The following is a 14711-nucleotide window of genomic DNA, read 5'->3' on the forward strand; positions in this document are numbered from 1 at the left end:
CTGAATTTCTTGAAAGAGACATTAAATGGGTTAAGCAATTGCCCAGAGAATTTACAGAAATACTTAGATGCAAAAAACTCAAGTATGCTTTGAAGAACCCCAGCTGTTACCATCACTGGCTCTAGTGGAACATAAGCTCTGTGGGAACAGGGACTTTGTCATTTTCATTGCTCTGTCCCCAGTCCCCAGAATTCTGCCTGGCATGTGGCAGTATTCAATCTGTCGATAAAATGTTGAGTGGGTGAATTTATATTTGCTAGTTCTGCCTCGAATCCCCTGGAGGGGCGGGGGATCTATGATTTCTTTTTGACGTTTATTTATTTTGAGAGAGAGAGAGAGAGCACAAGCAGGGGAAGGGCAGAGAGAGAGGGAGAGAGAATCCCAAGGAGGCTCCATGCTGCCAGCATAGAGCCCAACGCAGGGCTCAGTCCCACGAACCATGAGATCATGACCTGAGCCGAGGTCAAGAGTCAGACGTTCATCAACTAATGAGGATGTGACATTTAAATAGAACTTACACTTCCATCCTTAGTTCACAGAATTATAAAAGATGAGAATTAGGCAGATATTGAAAGTCATCCATATACAATGCTTGAACAGACGTTTACTACTGGCAAATAATTACACTGGCAAAAAGGGTTTTTTTAAGATCATTGTAATCGCACGGTCAACTGAGCTAAGCTCTTGCAAATCATAGGACAGGCTATGCACCATTCACCTGACGAAGCGACAACTTGAAATCACTGTCCCTTGCTGTTCCTGTAAGAAAGCTAGTGAGGGGAAGCCTCAGAAGTGGGGAGCCTTAGAACCTTCACCAGCAGCTATTTTTGCCAGGACTTGGCCAGCGAGGCAGGCTGCAGAGGCAGCAAGTGGCCAGGACAAAGGACAGGTGTCGGCCGTGGTGAGTGTCAGGCAGTGGCCAGTCAGGGCAGGTGGCTGGTGTGGAAGGAAGCCCGAGGGCCAGCCCAGGGTGACCTGAGGTGGGCAGGGGGCCTCAGAGCGGCTGGAAATCTCACGGACAAGGGCAGAGTTCTCTCGATCTTCAGGCACGACAGGGACCCAGCCTGAGATTCACCAGCTCCTCACGGACCTAAACCAATGTCTGCCCTTCACGAAAGCAACTTTCCTCAGGGCCGGTTCTGGAGGAAGCTGGGAGGGCTTAATCATGTAGCCAGTCAAGCTAAGGTCTTACAAGGTTTGGGAGAGGACCGCTGAGTTGGCAAAGAACACAACTTAAAATAATTTTACCTCAAGGGAAACCAAAGGCCAAGGTGAACATTCCCAGGCTCCCATAAAGTTCTCACGATGCCCCGGGGCCCCAGCCCCCTCTTCATAGTGTGCCCTCAGGCTTTCCTCCCTTCCTCCTCAGGTACCATTCACAAGCCTCCCCTCCCCTCCCTAGCCCCTCGTCCCTCCCGGGTCAGCAGGGAAGGGGACCACAAAGTCCCCTCCCTACCGGGGGTCTGAAGCAGCAGGTGAGATCTTCTTAGGCATAAATGAACGGTGTTTCCAGTGTTCACCGCCTCCCAAATGCCCCCCAACCTGTCGGCACGTAGGTAACACCCATCTTGGCATCTGGAGCTTAAGAGCCCAGATGCTTGGGTTGGCGGTCAGGGGAGGTCCATTTCATTAAAGGAGGTAACGGTTTCTGTCTCCATTTCTGATTTTTTTTTTTAATTTTTTTTTAATGTTTATTTATTTTTGAGAGAGACAGAGACAGAGACAGAGTGTGAGCAGAGGAGGGGCAGAGAGAGGGGGAGACAGAACCCGAAGCAGGCTCCAGGCTCTGAGCTGTCAGCACGAACCATGAGATCATGACGTGAGCCTAGTTTGAACGCTCAACCGACTGAGCCACGCAGGCGCCCCATTTCTGATTTTTTTTAAATCAAGAGTGATATTCTTAGATAAATATTCCTCCCCATTAAAATGGCATCATTTGAGGGGCGCCTGGGTGGCTGAGTTGGCTGAGCGTCTGACTTCAGCTCCAGTCATGATCTTGCAGTTTGTGGGTTCGAGCCCCACATCGGGCTCACTGCTGTCAGCACAGAGCCCACTTTGGATCCTCTGTTCCCCTCTCCCTTTCCCTCTGTCCCTCCCCTGTGCTTTCTCAAAAAAAAAAAAAAAAAAAAAATTTAAAAATAAAATAAAATAAAACAAAACAAAACAAAATGGCGTCATTTGGGTGTTTACGAGTATGTGCCCAGTGAGCATGTGCAACAGTTGAGATCAGGTGAGCAAGCCCACGTCTCAGACACTTCCTCAGCTGGCCTGTCACTCGGTTTACCACTGCCAGCTGCTGGTGGCAGTTGCTGACGTCACACGCTTGAAAGCTGCTCGTGGCACACAGATGAGTGGCATTTAACGCACAAATGAAAGGTTTGAAATAGTGGTGCACAGCAAATAAGGTCTGTAGTCTGCTTCACAGAGAGGCGCCAACACCGTGTTCCTGGTGCCGCTATTGTACCGTGGCTATCTGTGACGTCACCAGGGGGCAAAGCCAGGTAGGACACTGAACGAGGTCCCGGTTAAGTCTGTAATTATTTCAGAATAAAAGGTGAAAATACGTGTGCATTCTTTGGTCTAAATAGTGTGGCTGAATGCCAGGGTATGAATTACCGTTGGGTTCTCCCCACCACACAAAACTGGGGACAGGGAGTCGAGTCTGCCCCTCCCACATTCCAAGGAGACAGCCCCACGCTGGCTATGGTTCTGGGATCCCAGGGGAGAAATTCTAGGCCTTGCTTTTCAAAACCCTGGGCTAACAGAGGTGATCCCTAAAAAAGGGGGGCTTGGAGCTTGGGTTCAGAGTGGGGTTGACAGAAGCAGGCAGGCTGAAGACAGAGGGACAAGAGGAGGGACACTCTGCGCCCAGGACAGCAGCCATCCTGCGTCAGAGGCATGTCCGCCCGCGTCCAGCCAGGGCAGAGGGCCCGACCCAGCCGAGGGGCCAGCACTCAGTAGCTGCGATGGACAGCAGGGAAGCCATGTGTCACCGCGACCACCACAAAGGACCAGAGCCCTCTCCCCGTCCCACTGTGACTCAGGGGTGACCTAAGTCCCTGCAAAGTTGTCCCTCACCCCAGCTGAAGTTCCTGCCAGCGTTCCAGATGGTTTTCAACAGAGCCAGAGTTTTATCTGAACAAGCACTGGGGGCGCCTGGATGGCTCAGTGGGTTAAGCGTCTGACTCTTCATTCTGGCTCAGGTCATGATCCTTAGAGAGGATGAGATCGAGCCCCCTCTGTTGGGCTCTGCACTGAGCGTGCAGCCTGCTTGGGATTCCCTCTCCCTCTCTCTCTGCCCCTCCCCTGCTCCTGAAGGTACGCTCTCTCTCTCTCTCAAAATAAATAAACATTAAAAAAAAAAGTTAAAAAAGCGTTGGCTTTTTCTGAGCTGTAATATCTAAAAGAACCTACTAGATTCGTATGTTGAAAAAAAAAAAAGAAAAAAATTGACAATAAATTTCATATATTGAAAAAAAAAGAACCTACTAGAATATGTCTAGTACTTTGAAAATCAATGTTTAAAGGGTAAAACACAACAATCTAATTGGCTTTTCTGTTTGTAACAAATTAGTTTATCCAAGCCTGAGTGCACTTCAGGCAAAAAGATGTTATGTCAAACAGCCTGGACGGCCTTCCCAGCTTAACCTTTAAAAATAAACCCCAAAACCACTAAAACAGATGGGAGGTTCTTTCAGTACAAAATACAGGCATTCTAAGTATCAGATAGTTTTGTCTCCTTTTTAAATTTCAATCCAGGGGCACCTGGGTGGCTCAGTCAGTTAAGCATCAGACTTCGGCTCAGGTCACGATCTTTCGGTCTGTGAGTTCGAGCCCCGCATCGGGCTCTGTGCTGATGGCTCAGAGCCTGGAGCCTGCTTGGGATTCTGTGTCTCCCTCTCTCTCTGCCCCTCCCCCGCTCATGCTCTGTTTCTCTCAAAAATATATAAAACATTAGAAAAAATTTTAATTTCAATCCATTTTCTTATATATTCAATGCCAGAGCTAATCACGTTATTGTGCCATTTGTAATGCTTACTGACAAATCATGGGTTCTTTTTTTTTTTTTATTTAACTGAATTAAAATGAGTCACACAGCATGGATCATTTGTCAAATGGGAAAATGTCAGAATCTGTCCTTATGTAGACTAAATGTTATTAAAGAGTTGAAAAGTGAGTTTGATAATTAACGTGACTAATACAATCATCTAAAATTAAAATGTTTTTTACTTAGTGTTTTCTTCATCATAGCACAGGTAAAAATGACAGAAATGATTTTTTTAAATTCCTGTCAGGATTCACAAGATTGCAATTTACTTTGTAAAGGGCTCACAATTAAAAAAAAAAAAAAAAAAAAAAAAAAAAAAGTAATAAAGAGAACTCCCAGGCCAGATGGCTTAGTACCTCACTAAACAGTAGCTGGGAAGCTAAAGCAGACCCATCCTTGGGGCGCCTGGGTGGCTCAATTGGTTAAACATCCGACTTCACTCAGGTCATGATCTCACAGTTCGTGAGTTCAAGCCCCACGTCAGGCTCTGTGCTGACAGCTTGGAGCCTGGAGCCTTGGAGCTTCAGATTCTGTGTCTCCCTCACCTGCTCACACTCTGTCTCTCAACATAAATAAACATTAAAAAAAATTTTTTTTGTAATTAAAAAAAAAATAAAGCAGACCCATCCTTGCTGTAGAAACCAGGGTCTGGTTATGAAAATGCTACCTTCCTCTAGGTCCCCAGGAGAAAGGGATTACGGTATAAAGTTTCTTATCTTTGTCTGTCTTACAAGAAGCAAACTGAATTTCCAAGTGTAAATCAATAATACTGTAGGAGTGCATTAGGCAATTCCTGTAAAGCCCGAATTATAAAAACATGGATTTTCAAATTTCAAGGTAATGAAATGGTCACTATATATAACTTAACATTTACTATTTCTGAATTATATAGGCTGCTGTCAAACCCCATCTAACTTCTAGGTCAGGATTAAAGGTTTTATCTTTCTTCCAAACAAAAGACTTCAAAGAGTCTTAAGTAATCAACACTTTGAAATAGCAATCTTTAATATGAGGAATTTACTGACCCGGCCCCTCCCAAATTTAAATCCCTTAAGATAACAACAAATTGATGCCCCCCCCCCCCCCCCCCCCCCCCCCGCCCCAACCCAGTCTTCCATAGCCTGCTTCCCTAGTGTCCTTCCTAACTACATTCCATCTGCTGGGAATGGGAGTCCAACACCTTTCCCAGAATCAGTAAGTAGGTAAAAATGCAAACCATCAGTACTCAGTCAACAGTTTTTGTTACAAGTGGCCCAATGCGTTTACACCACTGAGACTCTAGAAGGAGGCCAGCAACCCCCCCAGTCAGCTCCCCGTGCACCGGGGTCTCCCCTTACCTGGGTTCCCAGGTACATTTTCAGAATTCCTTGACTAAGTAGCCCATCTGATCCCCCTTTATCTCTGCTTGGCCATTCTAGAACCACAGTCTCCCCTTCCCTCCCATACACCCCCCTGCCCCGCCGCTTATTCTGTGACCCCCTGACTGAGACCCCCTTTAGAATTAGATCACAGGCCTTGAAGCAGGTCACATTCCCATGACTGCATCAGAACTGGGTGGCCTTCCCTCCCCAAGGCCCCTTCTCTACCCTCAGCTCCTGTTGGCTTCCCACAAAATGCCCCCACCCCCTTACCTCTGTGTCCCTAGTAGGCAGTGCTGTTGGTGGGTGTTTGCTGGGAATCCGTCATTACTCATGACCAAGGAATGAGGTCCCTTGTTCTACAGAGAACTTGAACCTAACCCAACCCTAACATCACAACTAAGATAACTGAAGCCTTGTCTAGCCTGTCCCTCCAGGCCTGGGTTCAGGGTCCCTCCCCCACTTCCTTTTAGCCCTCTGCCTTGACCACAGTCATTAACACTTCCTCCTGCTTCCTCCCTGGCCAAACCCTCAGCCCCGGGCTTCCGTGCTCACTTCTGTGTGCCCAGAAAGATTCCTGGCACCCGGGAGGAGCTCAGAAAAAGCTTGATGAACCGAATCCAGTGAAATGATGGTGGAAAGAAAAAAAAAGACAAACACTCACATTCTTCTCTGGAGACTCAGCCAGGTTGCCCGAATCCTCATTGTCCTCTTTTTGTGCCTCATTTTCTCCACTTTCTTCAGCCTTCTCTGTTGCCTGGTCATAAAGCAAACCCATGGTATCACTAACCTTAGATAAGCTTTCAAGGGAAAACCAAGCCGCACATGCTTTGGTTTTCTTATTTGGATAATAAGTAAACACAGTATATAAACAAAGCAAACACAGACTTCCTATTTATCAGGTCACCTGGCTACTACAATTTAGGATCCGCAACCCCCAATATTGCTCACTGCACCTGCTGTTCTAAGTCAATAGACCTGATTCATATGCCTGGTAGAGTAACAGATTCACTAACGAGGAGCTATAATCCACCCATTTAAGGCTTATGAAGAGAACTCCAAAGGATTCAATGTTTAGGTAGAGTTGTTTTCTGTTGCTTGAGTAGAGGCAGGCTTTATAATTTTAGAGAGTAAAAAAGATGATAGAGGGTAAACAGATGATAGATAGATAGATAGATAGATAGAGACAGAAAATGAGTAAATGGATGGATGGATGGATGATGGATGATGATAACTGATAGATACATAGATAAATAGATATTCTATCTATGTAGAGGAGAATGACAGAAAAATGAGAACTATGTAGCCATTCTGAGCAAGCTGGTCTGAGGGAAGATGGTTCAAGACCCCAACTCTTACCTCTGTGGCGCTCTGCACCTCTCCCACGACATCACCGTTGGGAAGGGAAGATGCTTCCTCGGATGATTTCGTCACCTGTGTCATATAAATTGAGACTGAGAATTTTCTTGAGGATAATAGCTTGCATTTTAACACCTTTTAACTATTCAAATTATGTTTGTCTTCAGCCCTCATTTTATCCTTACAACAACACTGTAGCCTGATAAGGAGCATGGTCATTACCATTCACACTCCAGAGAAAGAAAGTCAAGGCAGAAAGCGTTACATTGCAAGTTCGGGGTGGAGCTAGGTCTACACGTACTAATTTATGTTCTTTGAACTTATCCACAGTTCCCTGTCTTCTAAAAGTTATTTTTCTCATCACAATAAAAAAATTGTATAACTGTGTGAGGTAGTGGACGCCAACTAAACCTATTGAAGTAATCATTTCACAACATACACACACATCAGATCCTTACGTTGTACACCTGAAACCAATACGATGTTACATGTAAATTATATCTCAATAAAATTGGGGGAGAAATCAGTTACTCTCATTACAAAGGCACTTAAACCATAGACACACCCTCCAGTAACATGTTCCTATGATAATCAATACTAAACTGTGATACATACCTAAATCTATCCTAATACATATCTAGAGGCTATTTTTTTTTTGGTTGGTTGCTATTTTTATTTTTGTGTTTTTTAAAACAGACATGGGAACACAGGGTATAACTTGATTGTTTATTTTAATATATCATGGACATTTGTCCAGGTTAATTCATATGGTTCTAACTTCGTATTTTTAGCATCTGCTGCATATTACATATATAATTTATCCAAATATTTCCCAGATGATGGTTGTTCAAAATGTTTACATATATTTGTGCTTCTACAAACAACACTATACTAAGCTGAACAGTGGGGTTTTTTTTTTTTTAGATTTATTTCCAAAATAAGAAATTGTAGCAATTCATATTCCATAGTAAATATATGAATGTCCTCTTTTCCTTTATCATGAAGATAGAGGCCACGAAGGCCAATGAAGATGACCTCTGTTTTTGATCTCTGCCAAAGTGTTAGGGAGAAAATGGAATTTCATTTTTGTTTTCATTTACAGTTTCCTAATTACTAGAAGAGAAAAGCATATTTTTCACAAGTTTTAGCCACTTACTTTTCCTGTTCAGATACTTGCCTTCATATGTTTTGCTCCTTTTTACTTGAGTTGTTTGTCTTGTCAATTTCTAGAGGTTCTTTAGATGATAGAAATATTAGCTCTTTGTCAGGTTACAACTTTTATTTTTAGTCTATAAAGTTTTACAAGTTTGGGGTTTTTTAATTCTTAGCCTTTTATAAAAAAATAAATTTATCTAATTTTTATTCTCTGAAATGCAGCACTATTATTTTACATGAGTTATTAACATTTGGAGGCCTAATCCATCTAGAATTTAATTTTGTATATAATGTAAATTAGGGCTCTGTTTTCATCCAGAAAAACAGCAAAATATGTCTGCATTATTTATATACCATCATTTTCCCATTTAACTAAGATGTTTTTGTCATTTGTTAAGTTTTATGTATATATTTGGATCTGTTAATACACAATTCTATATATGAATATATAGGCATATCCATGAATGTATTTATCAGTTCCCATGCCAATATACTGCTTTTATCAGTGTAGCTTTTAAGATTCAGAAAGGCAAGGTGCTACACAAAGTCTTTGTAAAAATTTTCTTGGCTCTTCTCAGACATTTATTATTCCGATAAATTTTAAGGTCATTTTCCCTAGTGTCAAATTTTTAAAAAATAAGCTTTTGTTTAAAAGGGCACTACATATTTATTAGTTTAGAAATTTTTCAGTTCTTTTTGTAAAGTCATCCTACCCAGAGACACTGTAGGGCTATTACTTTAGTAGCTGTGGGCGTCCTTCAGAGTAAAATTATGTTCTTTATAACATGAAGCCCTGTATGCTTCTTCATAAATTTATTCCTAAATCATTCACAGAGTTTTATCACCACTGTGAAGATTTGATTTTTACACTGTAACTTCCTATCCATTATTGTTGATATAAATGAAAACTCCTACTAATTTTTTTTAATGTTTAATGTTTTTAATGTTTTGAGAGAGAGAGAGAGAGACAGAACGTGAGCAGGGGAGGGACAGAGAGGGAGACACAGAATCTGCAGCAGGCTCCAGGCTCGGAGCTGTCAGCACAGAGCCCAATGCGGGACTCGAACTCACAGATTGCGAGATCATGACCTGGGCTGAAGTCAGACGCTCAACCGACTGAGCCACCCAGGTGCCCTGAAAAAACTCCTAATTTTTTAGTGTTTTTCTTTTATCCAGAAATTTAATAAATTCATATTAATTTTAATAGATTTTATTGGAGTTTCTTGAGATTTGCAGGTGTACGGTTATATCATATAAAAATAAAGATAATTTTGGGGGTGCCTGGGTGGCTCAGTCAGCTGAGCATCCGACTTCGGCTCAGGTCATGATCTTGCAGTTCCATGAGTTGGAGCCCCGCGTTGGGTTCTGTGCTGACAGCTCACCCTGGAGCCTGCTTCCGATTCTGCGTCTCCGTCGCTCTCTGCCCCTCCCCCGCTCACACTCTGTCCCTCTCTCTCTCTCTTTCTCTCTCAAACATAAATAAACATCAAAAAAAAATTTAACAAATAAAGATAATTTTTAAATTTCTTACATATTACATATACAAGACATTTTCTTTCTTTTACATTACTATAATAAATACAGTTTCTAAAACAAAGTTTAATAATAATACAGTGATGACAGCCATGTCTGTTTTGCTTCTAATTGTAAAAGAACTGATTCAACATTTCATGATTCACTGTGGCACAGTTGCCTTTTGATAATTGGTTTTTATCATGGTTAATTAGTTTCTTTCTATTTATATTTTAATCCATTTTAATTTTAACTAGGAATATTTGAAGAATTGTATCAAATCTCTTCTTTGTACTTATGGAATCATATAGGCTTTCTCCATTAATCAGTTCTGTGTAATTAATTATGTTAATAGAATAAATTCTGCTTTGCATTATACATTTGTTAACATTTTTAGACTTTTCCCCTCAGTATTTATAACAGGAATTGACCTACGTATAATGGAAAGTATTCTAAGGAATATGTCAACTGGTGAGGGGTTTTATCTATTTCATTTCTCTGTTAAAATTATATATAATCAAATTACATATATGTACATTCAAATTACATTTCTTCAAATCCCATATAAATTATATATATGTACCTATACACATGTCCATAGGCACACAGACACATACTTTCTCCTTCTTTTGTATTTATTTTGGTTGTTCTTTTCTTGTTTTTTTTTTAATGTTTATTTATTTTTGAGAGAGAGAGAGACAGAGCATGAGCAGGCGAGGGGCAGACAGGGGGAGACACAGAATCTGAAGCAGGCTCCAGGCTCTGAGCTGTCAGCACAGAGCCCAACACAGGGCTCGAACCCACTATGAGATCATCACCAACTGAGCCATCCAGGTGCCCCTGGTTTTTCTTTTTATTGGTTCATACTGCCTACTTTTTAATTTTATTTTCCTGTTGTTACTTTTTTTTAGAGAGAGAGAGAAGGTGCACACACACACACACACACACACACACACACACACATGAGAAAGGGAGGGGCAGAGAGAGGGAGAGAGAATCCCAAGCAGGTTCTGTGCAGTCGGTGCAGAGCCCGACTCAGGGCTCCATCTCACAAACTGAGATCATGAGCTGAGCCGAAATCAAAAGTCAGATGCATAGCTGACCAAGCCACCCAGGCACCCCTCCTGTTGTTAATTTTTAAATTGAATATTTATTTTACTAAGCTTTTACCTTGGTTTTGTAGAGTGTTTAAAGTTAACAATTTCACTCTGTACAGAGATCTGGCTCTATATTGGGGTTTGGGTATGAAATAATCTCTCTTGCTTATTACTTGATGATCTGTAATATCAGCGCTAAATTTTTTTTGGATACGGAGTTATTTGAAATGGTATACTGTACGTTTATTTCTTAATTTTTTACAATATTTTTCTTTCAGATTGTGATTCTGTAGTTGGGATAAGAATGCAGTCTGTAAAGGGGCACCTGGGTGGCTCAGTCGGTTAAGTGTCCAACTTCAGCTCAGGTCATGACCTCACAGTTCATGAGTTCGAGCCCGGCGTCGGGCTCTGTATGGACAGCTCAGAGCCTGGAGCCTGCTTTGGATTCTGTGTCTCCCTCTCTCTCTGCCCCACCCCTCTCATGCTTTGTCTCTCTCTCTCTCTCAAAAGTAAATATTTAAAAAATTAAAAAATAAATAAATAAAATAAAAAGGGCTTTCCAAAAGCCATAAAAAAAAAAGAACGTAGTCTGTAAAATCATCCCCTTTTGAAATTTACAAAGGTTTTCTTTGTGACCCGGTGTATGATAGCTATGGAAATGGTTTTAGTAAGCACAAGGGAAGAATATATTTTATTAATATCTATCTAACATACTGTTATTCGTGTGGATGTATTTCCTATACATATGTATTAAATGAAGTTTCTAATTATAGTTGTGTGCATGCTTAAAATAGTGTCTGATAAGTAACAAGTACAACATATTTATTGAAAGATATTTTTAACAAGTTTTCATTGTATTTCTAGGAGTTTTTGATTTATGTGCTTGACTGCTGTTTAGCATGATCCATAAAGATACATGACTACTATATTTTCTTCATAGATTTTTATCATTTTTCATTATATAATATCTTTTTCACCCAGTTAAAGCTTTTGGCCTTGAATTCCTCTTTATCTGATATTAATGCCACTCCAGCTCTCTTGTTGTTTGTATGTGCCTGCTCATCCCTTTATTTCAATTTTTTCTTTGAATGATTGTTTTATTATGCTCTTATATATAACATATGGCTCAATCTTTCTTAAAATCCAATTTCACTGTCAATCCCAATTCCATTATAGCCAAGTGATCTCCTTTTAAACCCAACCCTCCAACAGATAAGGACTATAAATTCTGAGTTTAAAAAATAAAACAAAACAAAACAAAACAGGGGTGTCTGGCTGGCTCAGTCAGTAGAGCATGCAACTGTTGATCTCAAGGTCATGAGTTGAAGCCCCACGTTGGGTGCAGAGCCTACTTAAAACAAACAAACAAACAAACAAACAAACAGAACAAAAGGAAAAATAGGAAAATGAACCAAAGTAAGAAGATTCAAGAGGGAGTTGATACTTAACATGATAAAAATTATTTGCATGTTCATGTTCATAGCAGTATTATTCATAACAGCCAAGAGGTAGAAACAATCCAAATGTCCATCCGTGAATGAATGAATAAACAAACGGTGGTATATACGTCCAAGGGAGTATCATGAGGCCTTAAAAAGAAAAGTTATCCTGTCACGGGCCACAGCACCGAGCAACCCTGATCGCATGATGCTAAATGAAATAAGCCGAAATCAAATGTTTTTGATTCATGGGGCGCCTGGGTGGCGCAGTCGGTTAAGCGTCCGACTTCAGCCAGGTCACGATCTCGCGGTCCGTGAGTTCGAGCCCCGCGTCAGGCTCTGGGCTGATGGCTCGGAGCCTGGAGCCTGTTTCCGATTCTGTGTCTCCCTCTCTCTCTGCCCCTCCCCCGATCATGCTCTGTCTCTCTCTGTCCCAAAAATAAATTAAAAAAAAAAAAATGTTTTTGATTCAACTTATATGACATACCTAAAATAATCAAATTTATAGAAACAGAAAGTGAAATGCTGGTGACCAGGGACTGGGGAGAGGAGGAAATTGGGAGTTGCAGGAGTATAAAGTTCTGCAAAGTGAAAAAGTTCTGGAGATCTTTTGCACAGCATTGTGAATCTACTTAACATTACGGAACTGTGCACTTAAAAATGGTTAAAGGGGTGCCTGGGTGGCTCAGTCTGTTAGGCGTCCAACTTCGGCTCAAGTCATGATCTCGCAGTTTGTGAGTTCGAGCCCTGCGTCGGGCTCTGTGCTGACAGCTCAGAGCCTGGAGCCTGCTTCACATTCTGTGTCTCCCTCTCTCTCTGCCCTTTCCCTCCTCATGCTGTGTCTCTCTCTGTCTCAAAAATAAATAAACATTAAAAAAAAAATGAAAAAAGCCTCAGGGAAGTATGGAATAATAACAAAAGTTTTCACATGTATGTAATTAGAGTTTCAGGAGGAGAAATGACAGCAAATGGGGCAGAAATAATATTTGAAAGTATAATAGCTAAAATGTTCCTGAATTTGGTGAAAGACATATTTTTACAGAGTCCAGAATCTCAGCAAACCCCAATAAAGATAAGTACAAAGAAAATCATTTTTAGGCACATCATAATCAAATGGCTGAAAACCAATGAGAAACAGAAATCTTGAAAGCGACCAGAGAAAAATAACATATCACATACAGGGAACAAGGATTCAAAGAATCTGCAATGTCTCATCAGAAGTATAGAGACCAGAGGCAGCTGGGTGGCTCGGTCAGTTAAGCGTCCGACTCTGGCTCAGGTAATAATCTCACCATTCATGGGTTCGAGCCCCGCATCAAGCTCTGCACAAATGGTGTGTGCACTTGGGATGCTCCCTCCCTCTCTCTGTCCCTCCTTTGTTTGCACTCTCTCTCTCTCAAAATAAATAAACTTAAAAAAAAAAAAGTAGAGACCACAAGACAAAAGCAAAAAACACATAAAGTGCTGAAAGAGGGGTGCTTGGGTGGCTCAGTCAGTTGAGCATCCGACTCCTGGTTTCAACTTGTCATGATCCTGCGGTTTGTGAGATTAGGTCCCACATCAGGCTCTGCGCTGATAATGCAGAGCCTGCTTGGGATCCTCTCCCTCTCTCTGCTCCTCCCCTGAGTGCGCGCTCTCGCGCTCTCTCTCTCTCTCTCTCTCTCTCTCGCTCTCTTTCTCTCTCAAAGTGCTGAAAGAAAAAAACTGTCAACTAAGAATTCTACACTCATTAAAAACATTCTGCAAGAATGAAAGCCAAGGGGCACCTGGGCAGCTCAGTCAGTTAAGCGTCCGACTTCGGCTCAGGTCATGATCTCACAGTTTGTGAGTTCAAGCCCTGCGTCCAGCTCTGTGTTGACAGCTCAGAGTCTGGAGCCTGCTTTGGATTCCGTGTCTCCCTCCCTCTTTGCCCCTCCCCTGCTCGCACTCTGTCTCTCTCTCTCTCTCAAAAATAAATAAATATTTTTTTAATTAAAAAAAAAAAAGAATGAAAGCCAAGACATCTTCAGTTAAAAAATAGAAAAGAAAAAAAGAAAGAAACACTAAGAGAGGGTGCCTGGGTGGCTCAGTCAGTTAAGCATCTGACTCTTGGTTTCAGTTTAGGTCATGATCTCACAGTTCATGGGATCGAGCCCCAAGTGGGGCTCTGTGCCAACAGCATGGAGCTTGCCTGTTTGGGATTCTCTTTCTCCCAATCTCTCTCTCTCTCTGCCCCTCCCTCGCTCACATGCACGCTCTTTCTCTCAAAGTAAATAAAGACACTTAAACACACACACACACACACACACACACACACACACACACAGAGAAAACTCATTGCCAGCAAACATGCACTCTAGAACAATACACCAGGCTAAAGTACATTCTTGGGGCCGAAATGGCACCAGATGGAAACTTGACTCTTCAGGAAGAATAAAAAGCATCAGAAATTTTTTTTTAAAGTCTGGGTAAATAGAAAAGATTCTTCTTCCTCTTGCTTTCTTTAAAATACATAGGACTGTTTGATGCAAAAATTACAATATTACAGAGTTGATATACACACAAGTGTAATACACATGCTAAGACAGCATAAAGGATGAGGCTAGTAACTGCACATATAGGACTGCAATGCTTCCACATATTATAAAGTGTTACAATACTAACTCTAACTAAACTGTGAAATGCTAAGAATATACACTACAATCACTAGAGCAGTCAGCACGCAGTAGTTCAAAGACGTACAGCCAAAAATCCAACAGGTAAA

At 41.6% G+C, this 14711-nt stretch overlaps 1 protein-coding gene across 1 annotated transcript in view; it reads right to left on the reverse strand.

Annotated features, from left to right (window-relative positions):
- SH3BGR (SH3 domain binding glutamate rich protein) overlaps positions 1 to 14711 on the reverse strand; it is a 57397-nt gene that overhangs the window by 9983 nt on the left and 32703 nt on the right. Inside the window, exons 4-5 of the mRNA XM_049627852.1 lie at positions 6766 to 6840; positions 6071 to 6163 (exon numbers count right to left, since the gene is read on the reverse strand). Coding sequence (XP_049483809.1) covers positions 6071 to 6163; positions 6766 to 6840 — 168 coding nt within the window. The remainder of the gene's footprint in view (positions 1 to 6070; positions 6164 to 6765; positions 6841 to 14711) is intronic.

This window comes from Panthera uncia, chromosome C2 (genome assembly GCF_023721935.1).
Source record: "Panthera uncia isolate 11264 chromosome C2, Puncia_PCG_1.0, whole genome shotgun sequence".
NCBI classification, from domain to species: domain Eukaryota; kingdom Metazoa; phylum Chordata; class Mammalia; order Carnivora; family Felidae; genus Panthera; species Panthera uncia.